Here is an 18,827-nt window from a genome sequence, read left to right as displayed (position 1 = left end):
GAATGTAAGTTAGGGAAGGACAAAATACAGGGAATATGCCTAAAGTAGGACAGAACACACACAAGCTCGCAGGCACACCCTCCCTCTCAGGGCCCTCATTATTTATCTCTGGCAGTTAAATAATCTGCTCGCCTCACGAAGTGGCTCATCCATTCTTTGCATTGTATGTGTTTACAGTTGGTGAATTCTATTGCCAAAACGTACGTGGGGACAAATGTCTACATGGCGGTGAGTGACCCACGGTTAATTAAGTCATTCAATTCATCAAGCATTTAAGTTCAAGTCTGCAGTTCTGATTTGTTAGGATGGCATTCACTTTGCTTGGTGTGTGTGTCTGTGTGTTTCTCTTTTTGCGTTTTTGCGTTGTCTTACAGCCAGAGAGGTTATCCGGGGAGCAGTACGGTATTCATGCAGATGTCTGGAGTGTGGGAATCTCTTTCATGGAGGTACAGCACACGTTTATCACTTATTTGTGTTCATTTTCTTGCAGCGGACCATTTTCAAGAACCACAGAAACAAGGCAAATTGCTCTGTCGACGTGACATTAACCAGCTCATATTTCCCAGACTGAACACATGCATTTATGATATTTAACAATAAATGACAACATCGATGGGTCTTATCCTATCTGTCTCAAATAGGGCTTTAGATGTGTCACATAAAGTGTGTGTGCATGCATGTCTGTGTATACGTGTGTGTTTGTGTGCGTGCGCTCACTCGTGCACACCTCGGCCCCCCTCCTCTGTGCCATTCTCCCCAGGGACTAGATAGAGTGGCCCGCTGACAGCTTACATTTTCAGATAACATTTTAATTTCAGTGTTACACTTGCCAGGTCTCTTGTTGACCCCCCCCCCCCCACACACACACACACACACACACACACACACTCTCCCCCCTCCCACTTGCCACTATTGATTCCCCATCTGTTCTCCTGACCACACCTTCCCCCTGTTCAGAGGTAGTCTAATGGTGGAGGCTCCTGCCGTCAGCCGCCCCGCGTCAATAAGGGCTTGAATACGATGACATTTATAACAATAATCAGTGGATCATGGAATAAAAATGGACCCGTCACAATTATCGACACGATCTTTGTGTGATAAAGATGGACGCACGCCCACGTCAACCCCTGTTTTTCCTTGTCCTCCTCCATCAATCGGAGAACACATTACGCTAAATGAAATGTCTCTAAATCCTGCTTAATTTGGACTAATCCACGGCCGGCAAGATCCTCTGTTTTCTGTTCAAGAAGGCACCGTGAGCACGTTGACATTTTCATAATGCAATGCTGCCAATAAGCTGCCCTTGATCAAGATGAGAGAATCACACCTCCAAATGTCAGGGGAAGGCCATCAGCCAAGCCCTAACCACATCCAGCCCACACATACATGCATGAGTGAACACACACACACACACACACACACACACACACACACACACACACACACACACACACACACACACACACACACACACACACACACACACACACACACACACACACACACACACACACACACACACACACACACACACACACACGTACGTTTTCGGTAAATGTAACAAGTCTCCCTTTCATCTGTTTATCCTTCAAATGAAGTGCTAGTTGGGGGGCATTCTTTGGGGGGCTTATTAACTAATAGCTCATGTTCTGCAGCCCCCCCCCCCCCCCCCCCCCAGTATTTCCTCAGGGGTATGCAGAGATTGTGCTTACATCCCACCAACCGAAGTCCCTTCTATTGTACATGTATTAATTAGTTGTGTCCAATGAAAAATATTTTAAATGTATCGAACTATACTATATTTATGACCTATCGTTATTCATATCATCATTATACAGCGTGCTAGAATTATAAAAAGGCTATAAATGTGCACACATTGTGTCAAAATGAGAATAGGTAGAATATATTGTATACTGTGCCCTGTAGAACGTCGTTGCATGGTTTTAAAGAGGAACAGACGTCTCCTGTTGTAGAGGGATTTTGGGGACGTTAATATATTCATAACTTTAGCATCAGTCTTATCCAAAGTGCAGTTAATTTAAGATGACCATGTGGTACGAATAATAAGGTAGATTAGGTTTATTCCTTGGGAAGGAATATTCCTTATTCCTTGTATATTACATCAGAGGCTTAGCATCAGCAATAACCTTTCTGTCCTGTTTCCTTTATGTCCACAGCTGGCACTTGGCATGTTCCCCTATCCACAGGTGAGCTGCTTTCTATGTTCAGTGTTTATGTAGGCTGTAGACTGTTTGTTTAGTTCTGATCCGACACAACACTAACCAATCAACACATTTTTGAATTACGAACACTAATAATTATTTATACTGCATTACTGGCCATCACAACTTTAACATTTTTCATATCTTGTAGTAGAAAACAAATAGGAGTGGATGTGAATTAAAGCTTAGCTACATAGTACAATGTGAGGATTGCATTTGAATACATTATTCTGTTCCTCCATTTCCCTGCCGTTGTCCCTTCATCAAAGAAATGTAGCATTAGCTTACTATAAAAATATTTTTGTATGTGTCTTTATAATGTTTGTGTGTGTGTATGTGTATATATATATATATATTTATTTATATTGTAGACACGTTTAGAACATTTCAGCCTGAGCATATTGAAGTTCAAAACAAAGTTGGAATGTTGTTTCACTAAATATTTGACCAATTGCCGAGCATGGACACGATTTATTTTAAGTCGTTGAACAGATTTACCATGCGGGTAATATTCCTTTTCCGTCTGCCAGGACTTACCTATTTATTTTTTCCACTTAAAACCCTGCTCATATGTAATTGCCGACTACAAAAGTGACTTCTCAATCCTATCAACTCTTAATTAAGCCTTTAAGATGGATTTATCTGGCTCATCCCTGACTGAGCAACACTAATCTGGTTTCCTCTGTTTACCTCCTGGCCTCCTGCTATCAGACGGCTGCCCTAAGGACATTGAGTTAAACTGTTCAATAGTTGCAAATGTTTGCATCAACATTGTTGTTATTCACAGACCCTCATAATGGTTCAGTGATATTTAGGAATAATAAATGCCACGTGTAGCAAATATTGTTATATACATGATCTTGAATCATAGTGTTGAAAATAAATATGAATCGTGATTGGCTGTAACGCAAAGTTGATAAAAAATATTTCAGAAACCTGAAACCTCAAAAAGGGACTTAATTAGTTTGTCATTATTTCATCAGTAAGATTCTTCGATCACTATTTTGTTATTATTATTTGTTTATTTGTATTTTGACCAAAAATTAAGCAAAGAAAAAAACATTTTCTACACCGAACCAATACTACAGATTGAATGACTCAAATACTAGGGAACAATCGCATTATTAAAACAACACAAGCATTCTATTTATGAATGAACTATTTTTCATCCCTGGCTCACTTCCATACCTACCATTTTTCCTTTCCCTCCCCAAATAAACAGTTCACACAATGCGCTTTTATTTGTAGTATGATGGTATTAGCCCCTACTTTGTTGGTTTAGTTCTTGGGTATTTTCATGTCATTACATTTTTTTATTTATTTGTTCTTGCATCAGTGTACTTTTGAAGGGAGAGAGAGAATGGGAGACAGACTCGGGAGGGCTCCCTCTATCCTCGCCATAGCTCTCTCTTGAGTCCTGGCGTTCCCATTTCTCCCTGCCTCCATATGGTGCTTCAGACAGTTCACCTGCGGGGCTGTGTCAGAGCTGCGTTTCGCTGTAGCGATCAGCTCCAGCTCGCCGGGCGCAGCCGGCCCCCGTCCCCGGGCCTTGGCTGTCATTCCCGCAGACTACTGCCACAGCTGTCTGCATCAACCCCCTTGCTTCACCTAACGCGGAACACTTTATGGGGCCAAAGGGCCGAATAATGTGGGGAACCAGTCAACAAAACCCAACCCAGAAGAGACGATTGTTTCCATCACAGATTGGTTGTACATAAGCACATCCGAAAGCGTGAAATGGAGGATATAGAAAATGTTTGCTAGTCGCTCATCCTAAATCTAAAAGCCTCAATCTCATTCTTCATTCTTTTATGGGGGCCACTCACAGAATTGTCAGGCACATTATCTTTTTTTAATCTTTGCTTTGTGTGTGTCTAGTCATCATCTTTTATTTGTCAGTGGGAAGAGGCAGTTTCTTCTGGAATATCGCTTCGCTACACACAACAGCACAACTTATTTGCATTCTTTGTCGGGAGTTAATGGAGTTTTTGCCTGGCTCGCTCTGAAAGTCTTTGAAGACACCAAAGCTGATGTGGTGTGTTTACACAGCCGCCAGCGGCTTCTGCTGCTGATTGATTTGTTGCCTGCTTTCTTTTCTCACTATTCTTTTTTTTTTTTTTTTTTTTTTTTTTTTTTTTTTTTTTTTTTGTAATTTACCTAAATGTAGATGGATGGGGGAAAAAACATGCCACTAGTTTCATGTTAATTAAATCCTAGTTTTGAGTTGTGTTTCTTTGGATATGTTCCATTCCACTGCAGTGTCAATCAAACAACATGGTTCTCCTGGCACTGTTGCTCTGCTTTCTCTTTGATTGGTTTCTTCTTTCTTTCATCTCTTGAATTGAAGGAATTCATGTTTCTTTTTTTTTTTTTTTTGTGATTTAGTTTTCGTGATTTTAAGATAAGGGAGACAGTCATATATTGATGATGCATACATACTTAATAAAGTTGCCTAAAAAACCTCACATTTGACTCACAATGGCTAACCTCACTTCAAAAAAGGTTAAATCTGCAAAACGCATTGCATTGCACTCACCATATAAACAGTAAGAACCACCATAGAACCTTCAACCGGCCATCAACCACACAAGTCCGATAAATGGCTTGTACATTTTGACATTATTGTAGTTTGCAAAACCTTGAGGAGAGGATAAATGGACTAACAACCACAACCTTCTGGCAATGTTCCTCCAACATGTGTTCACGTCTTTGTGGTGACAGACAGGGGATGCCCTTGCCTGCAAGCACAGAAGGCCTTTGAAACAGAGGTATTCAAAGGGTCTCATCTAACAAGGAACTCCCTTTCTCAACCTTCGTAATGGGTGGTTTTCAAGTGACGATCAACTTTTGAAGTAAACACATCCCTTTATTATAAAGCCTTTTATAATCACCCCACATGTACTACCCAGCCTTTTCATGATGTTAAAAAGAGATTAATCATTTCCATCTTTATCATGAAAAGCTGGGAGATTATTACTTATCTCTTTGCTTAGTTTTACTTCCCTTTACAAAAGTTGTTTTTCTGTTTAACATATTATTAATCAAGTTATCTTTATTTGGTATTAATTAGATTTAATGGTTGGCTGTTGCACTGAAGCCTCAACCCAGATGGATTGCTTCACTCCTTGCTGTTCAACTTAGATGAATTGTCAATGCCACCAAGAGGCTTGAAGGACTGACTATCTGATGAAAGGGCATTCATACAGTTCACAAAAATGTTCAGAAGTAGTCGTAGGTAGAAGGACGTTGGTTCCACAAACCAGTTGAACGTACTTGGTCTCTATATCCAGTGTTCCCATTATCTTCATAAAGGGTAACGGTCACATTTGCTATATTCTAATATAACCGCGTACTACTTCATACACATATTGCGTAACATCTCAGAGTGCAAAGCGAGCTTCTTTTCCGTAAGAAATATAAATAAATGCAGGTCCGTGATCTGCCTCCTCCGTTGGTCTGATTTGCCTAAAGGACATCAATGGTCCGACCTGTCCGCACGTTATTTGCAGAAACGCAGTGGATGAGGCGGACGGTGACCTTTCTCAACATGCGTATGAAGCGGCATACTCTCTTACATTAGAGCACCGTCAAGTGCGACGGTGTCCCTTTAAAAGAAGGCAGTGGTGTTAGGTAGGCCCAATCCCATTTCTACCCCTTACCCCTTACCCCTTCAAAACAAGGGGCAGGGGTAAGGGGAAGGGGTAAGGGGTAGAAATGGGATTGGGCCCTATTATACTGTGATCATCATCATTCTACACTGTTCACCCTCAGGACAAACGTGCATGTAACAATACTCTTACCAGCCAATCAACCACTGTGCTGCGTCGAAAAGGACACGACACTAATGTTCCAATTAATATGTGGTCAAACTCACGTGAACAAGGTGCTCTGACACTCTCAATAAATGTCCCACACCTCTCCCGCGTTCCACTCTCCAGTTGCATGCCCCTTTGATCGTTGTGAGATCTGGTTATTTAAAGAGTCCGAAAACCTGTATTTAATTTATACATTGTCTAATAATATATCCAGTCAAATTGAGCATTTGCTTTAGCCGGGCTGAGATGAGTCCTTGCACACACACTTCAAACAGGCAAATGACCTTCGGTTTCCTTCAATTAATTTTACATCAAATTCATTTATATGTTAACACCGTAGCGGCAGATTCAGAAGAGCACTAAAATTATCAGCATTCGTGATTATCATTAGTGGAGTGAGATGAGGGCTTTGTATAGTTGTGCAAAGATGTCTGGTGCTTCCTATTCAGAGATATAGCAGATCTCCTAACTATGTTCACGAAAGTATGTGGTCATAAAGACAAATTATTTATTCAAAGTTATTTAAGCAGATTGAAGCATGCTTGCCGGTGTTTGAAGAATATGTGCACACACTCTTTTACAATCCATGAGACCGATTTGATTAAGGTACACTTGATTCCTCAAGTCAACAAAGTGGCATCTCTACAGCAAGCAGTCTGTATCTAATAGTAACACTTATTCAAATAGCTAAAGCATCAACCACAGTCAAGGATATACATTTATATATCCACCCAGTTAGTTGTTGTTGGTTTGCTTGCATATATGCAAGCCTTATTGGGTGTCAATAGTCAAACTTCTACTAGTAAGCTCCCCAAGGCATTTCAATTCACTTCATTGTGCTGTGCACTTGTGTTAGGGCAAAAGGCCTTCACATGACCATCCCAGGGAGTAGTTAACATCCCAGGATTCCTGTTTAACCTGGAGGGCACAGATAAAACGCTTCTCTAAAATTTGGCATTATTAGGTTATTTCTCTCCCCTACTTAGTACAAATGAGACCAAGGCTATTAGCATTTGTAAGTTTTCGTTATGTAAATGGTGCGAACACAAGCACAAATTGCCACTAGGAATGCAATAATTTTCCCCCAGTGATCATAATGTGTCCAAGTGCATCGTTGTGATTATGACACACTAATTACATTTTCCTCCATCTCCTCTGTCTGCTGTCTGTCTCCGTGTCTTCTTTACAGATTCAGAAGAACCAAGGCTCTTTAATGGTACGGCTCTTTATGGCATAAAAGAAAAGGGGAGTGCAAAATAGAGTCCCCTCCACTCCCTCCTTTACACCCAATAGTGTTTCACTCTTGATTGGCTCTCTCATTCGAAAACCCCTCAAATTGCCTCTTTGAAATGAAATATTAGAGCAGGCTTTAAGTGCTGGTATTACATTAAGTGCCATTATGGAATAATAAAAACATTCAGTAGCTGAATGATGGCTCTGCCACAGCTCGCTGCATTTGATTAATCTAAGTAGAGATGGTGTTTTTTATTACACTATTTCCCACTATTTCCAAGATGTCGCATGTAAGCTAATACTCCATCTCTCCCCATCCTTCCCTCTATCATTTTTTCATCTCCTAGCCTCTCCAGTTACTGCAATGCATCGTTGATGAGGTGAGTCGCCGTCTTATGTGCTTCTGCATCTAAAGTCGCTCCTAATGGCCCGGAAAGCTTATATTTTGTTTCCTAATGAAGCAAGCCACTCCGGTGGCTTTGCTCCCCGCGCGCTCCTGCCACCCTCCGCCACGTGCATCTGCCTGCGGCTATATACGCATGCACCTGCACATCACTCTGCAGGCTACACCGAGCACGGCTGACACACACACACACACACACACACACACACACACACACACACACACACACGCGTGCAAACACGCGTGCAAACACCCACATGCGCTAACACCCAGACACGCATGAAGACAATGACATTCCAAGCTATATGGGGGATTTACACAGTGATTTTTTAACACACATTCAGAATTAGTAAAAAAATACCTTTAATAGGAACATTAGTTCTACCCTTATGGCAATAATTATTGATGGAATAATGAGGAATGACTAATTATTCAACCTTGTTTAAGTTAACAGTAACACCTTTCTGCTCCTCTTCTGGTCCTTTCCCTGTTTTGTAGCTTGGGGGAACCACACAGGGTGTGTTTCTCTAGCTGCTGTTGATGCTGACCGAACGGTCCCCTGTCCTGAACCCGTCTTCTCTACTGACACAGTCTAATAGTGGAATGCCACAACATGTCCACCTAGAGGACCAGCAGACTAAGCATAGCATGTCATGCGGCCCTAAGTGCCTATAGATTGGCCATAATTAATAATTAAACGCTTTTGCTTGTAATGGGTTGACCCAGGCTGATCTGTTCATTAGTCAGTGGTGCGGAGGCATCACTCAAAAAAATGTCCTTCGCCCTTTGCTGCCGTCTCCCCCCGAGGCAAGAGAGAGGCCGCCTCCATCGGCCAGGACCTAGCCTGGCCTCTACCCGCCCCCCCACCACCACCACCACCATCTCCCAGAGCCACTCCCCTCTACCCCATACCAGACCAGAAACCCCAAAAGGGGATGAAGGCAGGACAGGAGAGAGCATCATTTCTTTAGATCGATGAAAATCCCCTCAGTCTCAGAGAGATTTATGCATCTATGTATATAGATATATAAATATATATTTTAATTTATTTTTCGTTTTTTTATTTACATAATGCTATCCAAACAAGTCTGCAGGGTCACTGTTCCGCATTGAGAACCAGAGAAAAAGAATGAAAAGCACAGAAAAGGATTGCGGTGATCGACAGCACATTTCAGCTCTCCGATCACAACGGGCACTTTATTCATTTTCTTAGGCAGACAGAATTGCACACACATCTGCCCTGGGTCTAGTTGTAATACTGCCAGCCCTAATATGCCATTGGTGCTATTATGCCCAGTAATTCTTAACCTTGCCTCATTGGTTTCAGCAACAATAGGCTAATGGGATGTCTGACCTTCTTCATTTTAAACAGCGCACTGCAGTTCCCAAACTGCATTGGCAAGGGTCCTCTCATGCTCTTAATCCAAGGATAACACGTGCAAAAGGCTGTCCACACACAATCGCTGCTCCGGTGAGGGGGTGGGCTTGCTTTGGGTCTTTGAATAACTTGAAGGGTTTGTGGCTACCGTTGACCCAGTGGACTAACTTTAATAGCATCTTTGGTTGCATTTAATGAGAAAATCAGTTGTCGCCCTTCCAAAATGTGATCAAAAAACGGGCTGTACTTGAAAATAGTAATAGAGTAAAATTAGTTTTTCGATTGTGTGTGTGTGTGTGTGTGTGTGTGTGTGTGTGTGTGTGTGTGTGTGTGTGTGTGTGTGTGTGTGTGTGTGTGTGTGTGTGTGTGTGTGTGTGTGTGTGTGTGTGTGTGTGTGTGTGTGTGTATTATCAAGCGCTTTGAGTGTGTGAAAAGCGCTATATAAATTGAATCTATTATTATTATTATTATTATAAACAATGTTGTGGATCAGTAGTATCATCCTAGTTAGTGTGTGTGTGTGTGTGTGTGTGTGTGTGTGTGTGTGTGTGTGTGTGTGTGTCAAACCTTGTTGTGGATCAGTAGTATCATCCTGTTTAATGAGTGAGAGTGGGTTTGCGAGAGACACACTCCAACAGGCGCATACAGGAAAAACAAATCTTGGGGATCTTGAGATAAATTAAAACGTTAGAAGCCCTTAGATCCGTCTGGAAATCCAATGATGACACAAATGGACCATACGAACATGTTGACCTACAGAGGGGCACAAACACAGTGGCAACACACACATGCACGTACATGTTAAACACAACAATTGGCTTAAAACAGGACGTCTCTTCTAGGGTTGATCCTGCCGCGTGCCGTGTGTCCGTCCCCATTAGTGGACCACTCTCCTCTACTTGTTGCATAGCAATTGGCCCTTCTGATAAGGAACTGCTGCTTCAATTTCAAGCCTGTAATTACTGATCTAATTTAGCCTAATAATTGCCTCGTGCCAATGACATGTATATTTACTTGTAGCCTCGTCGCACAGGTCTCAAAATGGAGGCCATTGACGGGCGGCTTTCATCCGCCACGCTCCTCTTTGCTCAGCCGGCCGCCGCCACATCAAAGCAGCACTAGCGTTTAGCTCAGCTGGAGATATGAATACATGCATGAGTGTGTATGGGTGCGGGTGTGGGTGCGTGTGTGTGCGCATCTGCATGTGTGTGCACCCCTGGTTCTAACAAAATGTCTGCAAATATTCCATAGGCTGGAAGAATACTGTCTGAATTGACCCCCTTAGCTGATGCCTCCAACCATGTGTGTGTGTGTGTGTGTCTGTGTGTTCATGCGTGCGCGTGTGCATGCACATTTACCATATCCCACTGGGTGGAAATTGTTTGGTGCTCTCCCTCTAAACGGCGTGTACAGTGATGCATGCAGCTCGTTGCGCTGGAGGGCGATTCTGAGTGTTTGCGTGTGTGGTACACAGGCGCCTGTGCTTGCGCTATGATATATTGCTAATCTAGCGAGGGCCTTCTGAAGCACAGCTAGATTAGAAGGAGCCCATTCCTTTGTTAATTTAAATAGGTGCATGCATCACGCTTTGCCGGCGCCCGCTGATCGGAGCATTAAGAAACGGGGAACACTGCCCAGAGGTGTTTCTAATAGCTCAGCAGGGCTGGTAATGTAACGAGCGTGTGTATACCCCGGCAGTACGCTTCCGTTCCACTGTGCTGCTGATCTCGAGCCATTGTGCCCGTGTCTTTTAAAGCGCCTGTTTCTCTATTTTAATATTTTCATTGCATACGTTACCACCTGTGTGCACAAGCATGTGGTCTATGTAACAACAATTGTGTTAAAATGTCCATATATATGTAGATGTTTTAAAATGGAAATAAATCGACATATAGAGATTTATTGCGTATGATTAAATAATATGCATTCATCACACGCCTCCTGTTGGTAAGGCATCAAAGGAAGGCATCAAAGGAAAGCGTCCCAAAAATCCTTTCAACTATATAAATTGTCCTCGCCGTTATTCCGGAGCACTGGAGTCCGATTCTCCTTCAGCTTAACTTTTTTCAAATCTCAAATCACAAAAGTTAACACATTTTGTGCGGCTGTTTTCAATGGTTCTTTGGCCATTGTACCAGTAAGACAACCCTTATTGGTTTTATTTCATCCAGCAGATGGCATTTAGCGGGAAATATTACATCCTATATCTCAGACATATATATTTTACCAGACTGATGAGGACCGAAGCAGAGAAAACAGGAGTAATAGAAGGTTTCAGAGAAAGCAGGATCCATGAATGGATAGAGGACAAAGGAAGAGAGTAGGTGGTTAAGGTGGCTGTGCTCTGGGGCAATGGCAGACAATGTATTCAAACAGCCAATGCCACAAGCCACTCACATATGACCACACCTTTACCCAAACACAGAGTGGTTCAGTTGGCCATGGAGACCTTACCATTAGATGCACCAGCATCCTCAATAAAACAGACATTTAATTCACCTCTTTGTACTCACAGACTACCCTCTCTGTTATTTTGCAAGAGGTCTTACGTGTCCATAATGTGCAAACAATCTGATGTCCATCTGCAGGTTTACTGAACACACACACACACACACACACACACACACACACACACACACACACACACACACACACACACACACACACACACACACACACACACACACACACACACACACACACACACACACACACACACAGAGAGAGAGACACGCACACACACGCAGAGACACACACATACAGAGAGAGAAACACACACACTGTGTATGTGCTGATACATCCAGCTAGGATATATATTTAATAGGATATATCGGTTGCCTTTTGCACGATATCACACACACACACACACACACACACACACACACACACACACACACACACACACACACACACACACACACACACACACACACACACACACACACACACACACACACACACACATGCAGAGAGAGAGAGACACGCACACACACGCAGAGACACACACATACAGAGAGAGAAACACACACACTGTGTATGTGCTGATACATCCAGCTAGGATATATATTTAATAGGATATATCGGTTGCCTTTTGCACGATATCTCACTCACACACACACACAAGACTCTTTGGCTCGGCGCCGCCATTCATGCAGAAACTTTTTAAAAGATCCGTGGAACTTTCTCGCGTGGCTGTAGCACAATAGACTCCTTCCATCACCGCGGATTTACCGAAAGACTGTGATAACTTCTCACATATCTCTCCTTGAGTTTTCCTTCTGCTAATTGGCTTTCTGCAGCGTTGCAGAGGTTGAGTGGTGTGCAGCAGCACCTATTGTTGGCCGTACCTTTTGAGTCTATAGCCGTTTCCCTTCGTTTTACTTCCCTTTGGAATCACTAGATGTCTTGACCCAAGGAGACAGAATTCAAGCCGTTAGCAGAGGCAGTCGGAGGTCATGTTGGCTGTCGATTAACACTCCATGGCAATGCCCTTTAGACGGGGGACTGCTGCTGCAACAAAAAAAACAGAATGTAACTCGTCCTTGGGAATCCAGGGTTTTCACATCAATGTCCCCTTTGAACTGGTATTGTACACATTGTCATCAGATTTTATTTATGACGGTGGTTCCCAAGTCAATAAAAAGTTCCTGGGAGACCTTGTCAAAACACGATATTTTCCCTCCTCATTATTGGACTAAAGTCCCCACATTGAAATGGCTCTAAGATTTGAGTTCCCAATGAAGATGGAATGTGAATTCTAATGGATGTTAAAAAACTTTATTCCGAGCCATAGAATGTGTAGCCTTGTGATAAGATAAGACAGGTTCAACCAGGTATTCAGGCTTCCCACTTTTCCTTTTTTTTTTTATGTTACCTAATTGATGCTCATAGCTTGTTTTCTAAACTTTTATGGTGTGAAGAATCTCTACATTTTTTAGGCCATCTATATATTCATGACATCAGACAATAGGTGAATAAGGGATTGTAACAAGAGTCACTGAGCGCTTGGACACCGGGTTTGTGTTTGTAATCCACAGACGGTTTATTTCAGTCGCCAGCAGTTCAACACAACACAAGTCTTTGAACATAAATTCTAACTCCGCTCCAACACGGTCCCGGGGTGCGTTCCTGGCGATCTCTGGTGCGATCGCCCAGCAGTCCAGCAAACCACGGGTCGTTAAACGTAAATTCTACTCCGCTCCAAACGGTCACAGGGTGTGTTCCTGGCGATCTTGGGTAGCGATCGCCTCTCTCTCTGCTCCCCATTTCTCCTACTACGAGACAAAGCAGGCATGTAAATACACATTCTTGATTGGTCCGATTGCTCGCAATCAGACCCATCCACCCCCCGCAGATCCAGTGCGCTCCCAACATGCCCATACTCCCCCTACAGGCCAGACGCGGCACGTCCCCCCACAGGGATTTATATTGTACACTGATTGCAGCAGTCAAAGAACTGTCAGTCAAATTCAGAAAGCTGGCGTGGCACCTGCTTTTCAAAGTGCAATGTCAACTGTCTTATCTCTTGTCTCTCTTGTGTCTGTATTAAACCGAATCACATGTCGCCAGGTGCATGTTGTGCTGTTTTTCAGTCCAGAGAGCCATGGCTTTTAGTGACTCTAAATTATGTCAAGGACCAGCCTTCGGAGTTCTACACCACAATAGATGATTATTTAAAACTGTCCATCCACATGAAAATGGCCTTTTCGCCATTTCTTGCCATGACATTTTGCAAGCCCTGACCTCTTTAGCTGACTGGCGATGTCTGAACAACGTCAAAATGAAAATGCAGTGTTTTCTTTGCTCTCTGCCCTGCAGTGATGTCAGCGTCACTGAAAACCTCTGTTTAACAAAAATGCCAGGCCAAAACTGAGATTATTTTTCAAATCTATCTGCATTGTGTGCATGGCCTAATAACTTTCATTGGATAATAGCATGTGTATCTTAAATGATTTTCTGTATCCTTTTGTGATTTTTTAATCTTAGTTAATGACCAAAACGGTTACTGCTGCAAATAAAACCCAAGGCTGTTTCTTTTTCCTATTGCCAAATACACTCAATCGTTACATTTTGTATCTATCCTTCTGGGAACTGTGATGGCCAAACATCTCACTTTCGGTCCCTTCCATACCCCCCCCCCCCCCAAACACACACACACACACACACACACACACACACACACACACACACACACACACACACACACACACACACACACACACACACACACACACACACACACACACACACACACACACACACACACACACACAACCCTACTTGTATATCCATGTTGAAATAGTAATTATTTAGTCCTGGCCTGTTGTGTCCTCAACAATAGGTTCAGGTGCATTTCCTTAACCATGAGGTGCTAGAATATTATCTCACGTGTTTTTTATCCACTTATGAAGGTCGGTCTTTCTTGATTAAAAAAATGGAGACATGGGTGAAATTATTTGTTCGGTATTTTTTTATTAAAACATGGTGATGTTTTTAAAAAAAAATGGGGTTAATTGGGGTTGACAATGCTACCATGGGTTGCGTAAGTATTTCTGAAAACTCTTTCTGACCTTCTTGTGTTGTTCTTCTGCTCTCCTGTTCTGAACTTCAGGATCCTCCGGTGCTGCCCGTGGACCAATTCAGCGAGGAGTTTGTGCACTATATCACTCAGTGGTGCGTATGCTGTGCTGTGTGTGAGTGTGCGCGGTGCCCGTGTGTGTGTGTTTGACTATTGTGTGTTAATGGCCCTGTGGTTTGCGATCATATGCTTTTATGATGGCTGTAATATTCAGTGCTGGTCAAAATGGATATAAAAGCTATTCAGTGTGAACTGTTTTCTTTAGTTCGACAGAACAAAGGCAATGGTTTATCCACCTTTTTGCCTTGAATGGTTAGTCCCAAGTGACCTACACCGTAAAACAAACAATAATAAATACACAAGCATATCGTTTGTGTGTGTGTGTGTGTGCAGATTTGAATGTGTATGCGGTGCATGGCTTGGCACGGGCTGCGCCAGCTGTTGTGTATTTCACATGGCCGCCTTATTTACTCATGAAGGGCACCTCTCTCTCAGGACAGCCCGAGCAGGTACGCCAGTGCACTGCGGCCTGGCCCGGCTCCACACAGGGGCCCGGTCGGAACCTGCTCCCCAGCTATTCTTAGTGGGCCACAGCCGCCCCCCAGTATGCTGTGATACATCACCCAGTAACATGACTAGCTCCTGAAGGGCTTTCAGCTAATCCCTCATAGTCCCCTATATGTAGGTCGTTATGACACAGAGACCACATATACTTACACCCCGTCGTGGACAGACTGACACACACACACACACACACGCACACTTAAAACCTGGTAGACAGTTTGTTTAGGTTACTGGAGGTCAAGGCCTTGTTACTTCAGTTGCACTGCTTTGAAGGGCACAGTTGTCTCAAGCCCCACTCCTCGAATAAATGCCTCTGTTGTCATCGAAAAGATATATGTTTCACTAACATGCACATTGGTACAAAAGAAACCGACCTCTTCTGCTTTTCAGATCCTTTTTTCAATGGAGCTTGTTTATGTATGTTTCTTTCTCCTCTCCCAGCATGAGGCGAAACCCCAAAGAGCGTCCTGCCCCAAATAAGCTCATGGTAAGTTCCATCCAGCCTCCCTTTCAAACCATCAAATGGAATCCAGAAGGACGAAGAGTTCTGAATCCCTGTACGAGCAGGGTGGTTCTAATCATGTATTCCATTAAGGATTCCCATCAAGCGTGATTTCTATTAAATCAGTACCCTTACGGTACGTGCAATTGTGTATGTACAGAAAGATGGAGCAGGTTGTTTTTTTGAATGGGGACAACAGTAAAGAACGCTGTGAGTATGAATTGTATGGTTGGGAAAGGGCTGACAGACCTTGCGGTAAGAGTCCTGCTTCAACTACGGTTCATTGGATTCAATACAAAAGAAGGCCATTTGAATTAATGTGTGCAGGTGTGAGAACGGCCTACAAAGGTATATGCTGTGTAAGATGAGCGAGGCTTCTACCAGAGTGGCCCCAGCCCAGAGTGGCCATGGTCATTTGCACCGGCCACCTTTAAGAGCTGCGACGCATCCTGGCTTCTGTATCAGAACTACAGCGTCAGCCAACTCCACAGAGAGACTGAGAGAAGGGCTGCGTTTGTGAGAGAAAGACGCAGATGCGTACAAAACCCTATGTAAAGAGAACTGTTACCTGCCTCATAATCCTTCTTCTTAATAATGTATTTCCCTATTGGCTTCCTCCGCTCTGTTCCTTTTTCTGCCCACAATCCCTTATTTTCCTCTTTGTCCTCCTCTTCCCTCTCTTCCCATGATGGGTTGATGAGATAAGGTCATGGGTATCTGTCTGTGCAACTCCAGACTGTCTATCCCTCTTCACCACCTCCTCCTCAGCTCTCTTCATTTCACCCCCTCTTCCCTCCTTCCCTCTTCAGTATCTTGTGTACATATTAAAAGTCTGTACCTATTCTATCTGTATGGTAATGCAGCTAGACACAGCTGGAGACGGTGTGTATATACACCTCTCTCTCTGTCTCGGTCTCCCTCTACCTCTCTCCCCCCCTCCACCCATTCCACCCTTTGCTACTGAATTGCCTTCATTTGATGGTGAGTTTTTTCTCTCTTTCATCTGCCTACTCCTGAATAGCAATGCTTTAAAAAGAACGCATGCCCGTGTTCGGTATTGGGCAAATTATGTTATTTTATGGGCCTACCCCCCCCCCCCCCCCCCCCCCTCTCACCTTCAACACACGATATCTAAGCCCTTGTTTGCGCATCAGCTCTTAACATGCGGTTTCTCTAATCATTGGTGCGCCTTTTTATTGCCGTTGTTATCGTCATCTGGGTTCTGATCCTATTAGTCGCGCTTCCCGCGTCCGCTGAGAACCCCGACGACAATCGTATTGTTCGTCTGCCGTTGATGGGCTTCGTCACGGACATGAGACACAATAAGGGTTACAAGCTGATGCTAAAGGATTTTCTGATCTGGTTTTAAATGGCTTACCAGGCTCAGGTTAAGCTAAATGCAATGACACCAACATAAAGGAAAACTTTGGGCCTATTTTTTGGGAGGGGTTTCTTGGTTTGTGCTGACAAGCAGATTAATTCATGAAAGTATGAGCATAGGGTGCTCTGTCTGCTGGAACTTCCATCTGTTCTCTATCAAATCAAATCAATTCAAAATCTTTAATATAAAACCAAGGTGTCGACTGTGACAACCTTGTCAGTTTTCCTGCATTTGAAATGTATATACATTCTATGAACTGAAAACAACCATTTGGAGAAAGGCTACATTAAGGGAACGTCTTGTCGTAGTGGCTACGAGCCTTTAGTCACGCTAGCTAGCGTTACGTAGCCTTGACCTCATGGTGGATGACTGGACGTGACTCCTGACACCTGCCGAACACGACGTCAGCCTCTGGGCCACAGGCAGCGGGCTGTCGGCACCACTCGGGACAAAGCCCTGGCGTCCTCCTTGCTCGCTCCCGTTCTCCCGCCTCTCCTTGGTCTCAGCGACGCGGCACGATGATCCGTGTCATATGAAAGTGACGCTGCGTCTGTTTCCGCCGGTGACGCTGATGCATCTTTCATCATGGGGACACCCTATCCTGTCATCAGAGGCTAACATGACGTTGGTCTGTGAGGGAGACTTTCCATTGGCCTGCGCCCAGGACCGCAGGGCTGCTGGCCGCTGTGTGCTGATCCACACCACCCGAGCCTTGGAGTTTGACTCGGGACGGGCTGTCATGTTTCATCTCCTCGTGGCAGCACAAGACAAAATGGCTTCCAAACAGCGGGGTTATGGCAGTATGTGTGCATTACCTAATTGTGTGTGTGTGTGTGTGTGTGTGTGTGTGTGTGTGTGTGTGTGTGTGTGTGTGTGTGTGTGTGTGTGTGTGTGTGTGTGTGTGTGTGTGTGTGTGTGAGACTGTGTGTGAGACTGTGTGTGTGTGACTGTGTGTATGACCGTCTGTGTGTGTGACTGTGTGCGTTAATGTGTGTGTGTGACTGTGTGTGTGTATCACTGTGTGTGTGTGCTAAATTTTCCATTTTGTGATTGGGATTTGATGGACATGTCAGTCCTGTTTCCCCCCCCCCCCTCCCCCTGCCTGTCCCCTATTCCCCCGTCCAGCGGCCTTCAACACATCCTTTTAGCACCTTTGTTAACGCAGCGCCTCCCCCCCTCTCCTATTCATATGCACACGTACACACATTCACACACTCCCCAGCCCCAGAGGAACCAGATGAGTCCCTCTGCCTCTTACAAAGAACCCCCAGCTCATCCTGCGTCTAGCTGCGACCTCTTCACGCCACCACACACACACATACACACGTGTACGCACACACTCACACGCGCACAATACATAATACACACTCCCAAACTGCATGACACACACACACGTGCACATAATTCATGATGCACACACACTCCGTACATGATACACACACGCACACACAATTCACACAATATACACACATGCATGTGCACATGACACACAATACACAGACGGGAGCATTGTGCCTGCAGAGAGGAATCCTGAGCGGTTGCACCGGAAAATCATTTTTCGTCTGTATCGCACCGTCCAAATCATACGTACAGGTTGTAATGTTTGGTTCTAGACACTGGCTCAACACAACTGGGTAAACAGAAATACACACATTTTTGACACAAGCACATATTCTGCGAGAGGAAGTTACTTTGTGCTTAAAATACAGAGAGGACGGCATTGCACCCCTGACTTGTTGAACTATTTCTGG

The 18,827-nt window shown here is 43.9% G+C and overlaps 1 protein-coding gene and 1 long non-coding RNA gene across 3 annotated transcripts in view; one reads left to right on the top strand and one right to left on the bottom strand.

Annotated features, from left to right (window-relative positions):
- map2k5 (mitogen-activated protein kinase kinase 5) overlaps window positions 1-18,827 on the top strand; it is a 50,073-nt gene that overhangs the window by 25,869 nt on the left and 5,377 nt on the right. Inside the window, exons 15-21 of one of the 2 annotated variants that reach the window (XM_060072306.1) lie at window positions 178-228; window positions 375-446; window positions 2,178-2,207; window positions 7,227-7,253; window positions 7,618-7,650; window positions 14,663-14,724; window positions 15,635-15,680. In XM_060072306.1, coding sequence (XP_059928289.1) covers window positions 178-228; window positions 375-446; window positions 2,178-2,207; window positions 7,227-7,253; window positions 7,618-7,650; window positions 14,663-14,724; window positions 15,635-15,680 — 321 coding nt within the window. Of the gene's footprint in view, window positions 1-177; window positions 229-374; window positions 447-2,177; window positions 2,208-2,933; window positions 4,686-7,226; window positions 7,254-7,617; window positions 7,651-14,662; window positions 14,725-15,634; window positions 15,681-18,827 lie in introns of those variants that run through there. The other variant, XM_060072308.1, reaches the window with a different exon arrangement.
- Window positions 4,326-18,827, bottom strand: part of LOC132472606 (uncharacterized) — a 29,539-nt gene continuing 15,037 nt past the window's right edge. Inside the window, exon 2 of the long non-coding RNA XR_009529119.1 lies at window positions 4,326-4,379. This is a non-coding gene — a long non-coding RNA (uncharacterized LOC132472606). The remainder of the gene's footprint in view (window positions 4,380-18,827) is intronic.

Source organism: Gadus macrocephalus, chromosome 14 (genome assembly GCF_031168955.1).
Source record: "Gadus macrocephalus chromosome 14, ASM3116895v1".
Lineage (NCBI taxonomy): Eukaryota > Metazoa > Chordata > Actinopteri > Gadiformes > Gadidae > Gadus > Gadus macrocephalus.
Note: the sequence above shows the minus strand (reverse complement) of the source record. Positions and strands in the feature narration are given on the sequence as shown.